Here is a 4,943-nt window from a genome sequence, read left to right on the forward strand (position 1 = left end):
CCACCTTCACAGAGACCTGGGGGAAATCCAGGTTTGGGGGCTGTGTCTTTAAGGCAGAAACAGCAGCAGGCAACCTTTGCTGGGCAGAGGGGAGGGGGAAGGGAGCTGGTCAGTCCATTAGCTGCAGAGCTGGCTCTAATCACCAACCCTTCACAGGGCCCTGGGGAATAGGGAGAGACCAACCCTTCCCCAACCCCCTCTGCCTTTGCCCTCCTGGCCCCCATTTCTCCTGGGTGTGCTTGAAGGAGGGGGTGGGTGGAAACAGGGAGCACTTGCTGACTTTAGCTCTGGGGCCTAGGCCAGGTCAGTTTTCCCTCTACCTGGCCTTCTTTCTTCTGTCCTCCTGGCCTCTAATTCTAACCAGCTCTTCCAAGCAGGTACCCCAGCCCTTCTGCTCTACGCTCCAGTTTGAGATACTTACTGGCAGCCCCCTCCCCCCCCCTACACACACATATATACACCTCTGCCTGTAGTCACATCCCTCTCCCCCCCCCCCTTCTCCCCATCAGCAACAGGAGGAATGAAGTAGGCCAGGCCTAGCGCCAGCATCCAGGAAAGGGAGGGTACCGCCCCCGCCCGTGCTCCGCAGGGTGCGGCATCCCCCTCCCCACACAGCACCCCCCCCCCTCTGGTCAGGCCAGTGGGCGGAGCTGCCCGTGCCCCCCCTGGAGACCGCAGGGCTATAAAGCTGCCTTGCAGCGGTCTGCGGCTCCTTCCCGGCCGGGCGGCCTAGCTGTGCAAGCGGTGGCTGCCATCCTCGGACGCCATGAGCCACCACCACCCGTCGGGTCTCCGGGCGAGCGTCGCCTCCACTTCATACCGCCGCACCTTCGGGCCACCGCCCTCCTTGTCCCCCGGGGCCTTCTCCTACTCCTCCAGCTCCCGCTTCTCCAGCAGCCGCCTGCTGGGCTCTGCGTCCCCGGGCTCCACGGTGCGCCTGGGCAGTTTCCGTGCCCCTCGGGCGGGTGCTTTGCGACTGCCCTCGGAGCGCCTCGACTTTTCCATGGCCGAGGCCCTTAACCAGGAGTTCCTGGCCACGCGCAGCAACGAGAAGCAAGAGCTGCAGGAGCTCAACGATCGTTTTGCCAACTTCATCGAGAAGGTGCGCTTCCTGGAGCAGCAGAACGCGGCCCTGCGGGGTGAACTGAACCAGGCCCGCGGCCAGGAGCCGGCGCGCGCCGACCAGCTGTGCCAGCAGGAGCTGCGGGAGCTGCGGCGCGAGCTGGAGCTGCTGGGCCGCGAGCGCGATCGGGTGCAGGTGGAGCGAGATGGGCTGGAGGAGGACCTGGCGGCGCTCAAGCAGAGGTCAGGGGCTGGAGGCAGGCCTGGGGATGGGCGGCGGCCGGCTCCTCCCTTCCCAGCTCCCCAGCAGCCAAAGGGCGTGGTCCTCCCCAGGACCAACCTGTGCCGGATCCCACAGCACCCTCACTCCTGAGTGCCTGGGGAGGTGGGACAGCTCTCCCAATTTTAAGGGGACCCCCCTCCATCTCAATTCCCAGCCTGTTAGAAAGTCAGGTTAATTCCACCAGACAGCCTGAACCCCTCCCCTTAGAATCCTAGACAGCTGCAGCAGAGGTAGAGGAGGGAGTGTGAGGGGAGGATGCGAGGCCGAGGTCTGTGGACAAGGGCTAGGCTGCGACCCCTCACTCTCAGTCTCTACTCACTCTGCCCAAAGGTTGGAGGATGAAATGCGCAAGCGGGAGGATGCGGAACACAACCTAGTGCTCTTCCGTAAGGTGAGCCTGGGCACCCCCCCCCCACACACACACCCGTGGAGTTTTACTAGCTACCCCCATCCATGGCCTGCATGGGGGAGGAAGCGGCAACTAGATGTCTCGAGGCAAAGAAAGAAGGACAGACTCTTCCTCGACCTGAACAATGATTCCTTTTCTGTGTGTGTGTGTATGTGTTCTAACTCCCCCCACTCCTATCCCACAAAGGACGTGGACGACGCCACCCTGTCTCGCCTGGAACTGGAGCGCAAGATTGAATCCCTGATGGATGAAATTGAGTTCCTCAAAAAGCTGCACGAGGAGGTAGGTGGACCTCCTTGCTCCAGTTGTTGAGACCCAGATCGGGGTGGGGGTGGGGGCGATGACCAGTGGGTGGAATCGAGGAATCACGCTGGGAGTGAGACGGGAAATTCGATGATCCGGCGCTTTCACTCCAACCTGGTCTTACAGGTGGTTTGACTGACTCCCACCCCTGCGCCACCTGTTGGCCAGCGAGGGGATCTGCATCCCGAACCTCACATCTGTTTTAGCGCCAGCCGAGCCGGGCAGACCCGCGCAGCGCACGCTGCGCGCTCCCTGGCGCCCCCTTCTGTCCATGCAAATGTGTGGGGGGGTTGTTTTGGTTTTTGATTTCCCCTCCCTTCCTCTCCCGCACCCCGGCCTGCTGGGCTAACGGCGCACAGCCGGCGTGAGATTTGCGCTGGGTGCTCATCTTCTGCTTATCCTGGCCGTAGGAGCTTCGAGACCTGCAAGTGAGCGTGGAGAGTCAGCAGGTGCAGCAGCAGGTCGAGGTCGAGGCGATGGTGAAGCCGGAACTGACAGCGGCGCTGCGGGATATCCGTGCTCAGTACGAGAACATAGCGGCGAAGAATTTACAGGAGGCCGAGGAGTGGTATAAATCCAAGGTGTGACACACAGCCCGTGAGGGCTCCAGAAAGCCCAAGATTCCCCCAGGAGGGGGAGGCACTGGGAAGTGTCGAGTGTCCCAGCCCTCTCTAGCCTGGGTGACACCCCCCTCCCTTTGCTCCCCAACTCTACATACAGTACGCGGACCTATCCGACGCCGCCAACAGGAACCACGAGGCCCTGCGCCAGGCCAAGCAGGAGATGAATGAATCTCGACGCCAGATCCAGAGCCTGACTTGCGAGGTGGATGGGCTGCGGGGCACGGTGAGCATTTAAGCCAAGTGCCCTGGGGGAGGGTCAGGAAGGATGATAGTGATGATGGGTTCCGCAACTGATTATCTCTAACCTCCCTCGTACCCCCCAGAATGAGGCGCTGCTCAGACAGCTGCGGGAGCTGGAGGAGCAGTTCGCCCTGGAGGCGGGTGGGTACCAGGCGGGAGCCGCACGCCTGGAGGAGGAGCTGCGGCAGCTGAAGGAGGAGATGGCCCGGCACCTGCGCGAGTATCAGGAGCTCCTGAACGTCAAGATGGCCCTGGACATCGAGATCGCCACCTACCGGAAGCTGCTGGAGGGTGAAGAGAGCCGGTAAGGGGGGAGTGGTGGCTGCTTGGGTGGAGTCGAGAATGATCCCGCCTTGGGGGTACACCCAATGACATTGTCACAGGGCTGACCACACGCTTTGCCCCACAGGATCTCCGTTCCCATCCATTCCTTTGCTTCGTTTAGTTTAAAGACTACTGGTGAGTGTTCCAGGTCTGGCTTCCAGCCTCTACCTCCCTTTTTTTCTTTTGGTCGCGGGACTTGAACTCTGGGCCTGGGCGCTGTCCCTCAGCTCTTCAGCTCAAGGTTAGCGCTCTACCACTTGAGCCACAGCGCCACTTCCTGTTTTCTGGTGGTTCACTGTAGATTACAGTCTCATGGACTTTTTTGCCCAGGCTGGCCTTTGAACCGAGATCCTCAGATCTCAGCCTCCTGAGTAGCTAGGATTACAGGCGTGAGCCACTGGTGTCCGCCCCTCCCTTTTGCCATAAAGATTGGACTCTTTATGAGATAGCTTGGGCTCAGGGATAGATTCTCTCTCCCAGGAATGGAGTCTTGGCCAAGACTGTCTCCTACTCCTCAAGCCAAACCCGTACCTAGCCCTCAGGGTTGGGAGTGAGAATCTGAAAGAAAAAAACCCAAGCCTTTCCCATTCTACCCCTCAACATGCTTTCTCCAGTGCCTGAGGTGGAGACTCTCCAGGACAGCCACAGCCGCAAGATGGTTCTGATCAGGACCATTGAGACCCGGGATGGAGAGGTGAGCTAGGTTCCCTGACCCAGGACCCTACCTACCATTTCCTATGCTATTTCTGAGCCCTAGCCTGGCTGCAGATCTTAGGGTATGTGGGTACTTGATTTGGGGGAAGAGCCAGGAGATTGATGGGGGCATTCGCTGGAGCCTCAGCTGGTGATGCTAGGTGGTGCTGAACTTATGTGTTTACCCACAGCAGGTGGTGACAGAGTCCCAGAAGGAACAGCATAATGAGCTGGACAAGTCTTCTACTCACAGCTACTGAGCCTGTTGGTGGAGAGCACTCTGACCCTGCCCAAAGCCTACTTAAAGCCCAAACCCTAGCACTAGTCCTAAATTAGTACCCTTCCTTCTGCATGTGTTTATCAGGTGGTATCAGACCTCCCCGGCCCCTGGCCTATAGCCAAGTCCTATTTGGCCAGCAGTAGCTGGGCCTCTCCCTGCCCTGATATATAGGTGTGACATGTATGCTTTCCTTTCTGTGTCCTGGTAAGAGGCCCCTGACCCCCCAGGATGACTGTGCTCCAGATGGATCCCGTGATCAGCAGGCTGGGCCACGGTCTGAGTTTCACTATGGAGTCAAATAAAGCTGCTATGAAGAGAATCCTCTCTAGTGCATCTGTGTCCAGGGGAAGGGGTGGGGAAGACGGAGGAAAGGAACCGCAACAGTTCTTCCCTGACTTTCTTCTCTGACTCATTCTGTCTCAGCATCTATGATTCCTGTGTGCCTTGCTGAGTTTTCCTTTTTCAGCTACTGTTCCCCACTGCAGCCTTAAATGTCTAGATGTGCTGGGTGCTAGTGGCTGGCACCTGTAATTATAGCTACTCAGGAGGCTGAGATCTGATGATTACAATGAAAGCCAGCCCAGAAAAGTCTGTGAGACATTTTGTTGTTGTTTGTTTGTTTGTTTGTTTCTGTGCTGATCCTGGGCCTGGAACTCTGGGTTGGGTGTGTTGACTAGCAGTCTACCACTTCCAGCTTTTTCTGTGATTAATTGGAGATAAGAATCT

The 4,943-nt window shown here is 58.5% G+C and overlaps 1 protein-coding gene across 2 annotated transcripts; it reads left to right on the forward strand.

Annotated features, from left to right (window-relative positions):
* Positions 1-711: 711 nt before the first annotated feature.
* Positions 712-4,528, forward strand: Prph (peripherin). Of its 2 annotated transcripts, none has more exons than XM_070035184.1 (9): positions 712-1,305; positions 1,676-1,736; positions 1,941-2,036; positions 2,468-2,638; positions 2,778-2,903; positions 3,004-3,224; positions 3,330-3,379; positions 3,859-3,938; positions 4,129-4,528. In XM_070035184.1, exons 1-9 carry the CDS (start codon positions 767-769, stop codon positions 4,195-4,197), a joined length of 1,413 nt encoding a protein of 470 aa, XP_069891285.1. In that variant the 5' UTR covers positions 712-766; the 3' UTR covers positions 4,198-4,528. The 2 variants fall into 2 exon arrangements, with proteins under 2 accessions (XP_069891285.1, XP_069891294.1); XM_070035193.1 differs by having other exon boundaries at positions 4,132-4,528.
* Positions 4,529-4,943: the final 415 nt, after the last annotated feature.

This window comes from Dipodomys merriami, unplaced genomic scaffold (assembly GCF_024711535.1).
Source record: "Dipodomys merriami isolate MVZ:Mamm:240054 unplaced genomic scaffold, mDipMer1.0.p SCAF_10, whole genome shotgun sequence".
Classification (NCBI taxonomy): Eukaryota; Metazoa; Chordata; class Mammalia; order Rodentia; family Heteromyidae; genus Dipodomys; species Dipodomys merriami.

Coding starts and splice junctions, on each gene's coding strand:
- Prph (XM_070035184.1), top strand. CDS start 767: ATGAGCCACCACCACCCGTCGGGTCTCCGGGCGAGCGTCGCCTCCACT. Junction 1,306..1,675: donor CTGGCGGCGCTCAAGCAGAG/GTCAGGGGCTGG, acceptor CTCTGCCCAAAG/GTTGGAGGATGAAATGCGCA. Junction 3,939..4,128: donor TTGAGACCCGGGATGGAGAG/GTGAGCTAGGTT, acceptor GTTTACCCACAG/CAGGTGGTGACAGAGTCCCA.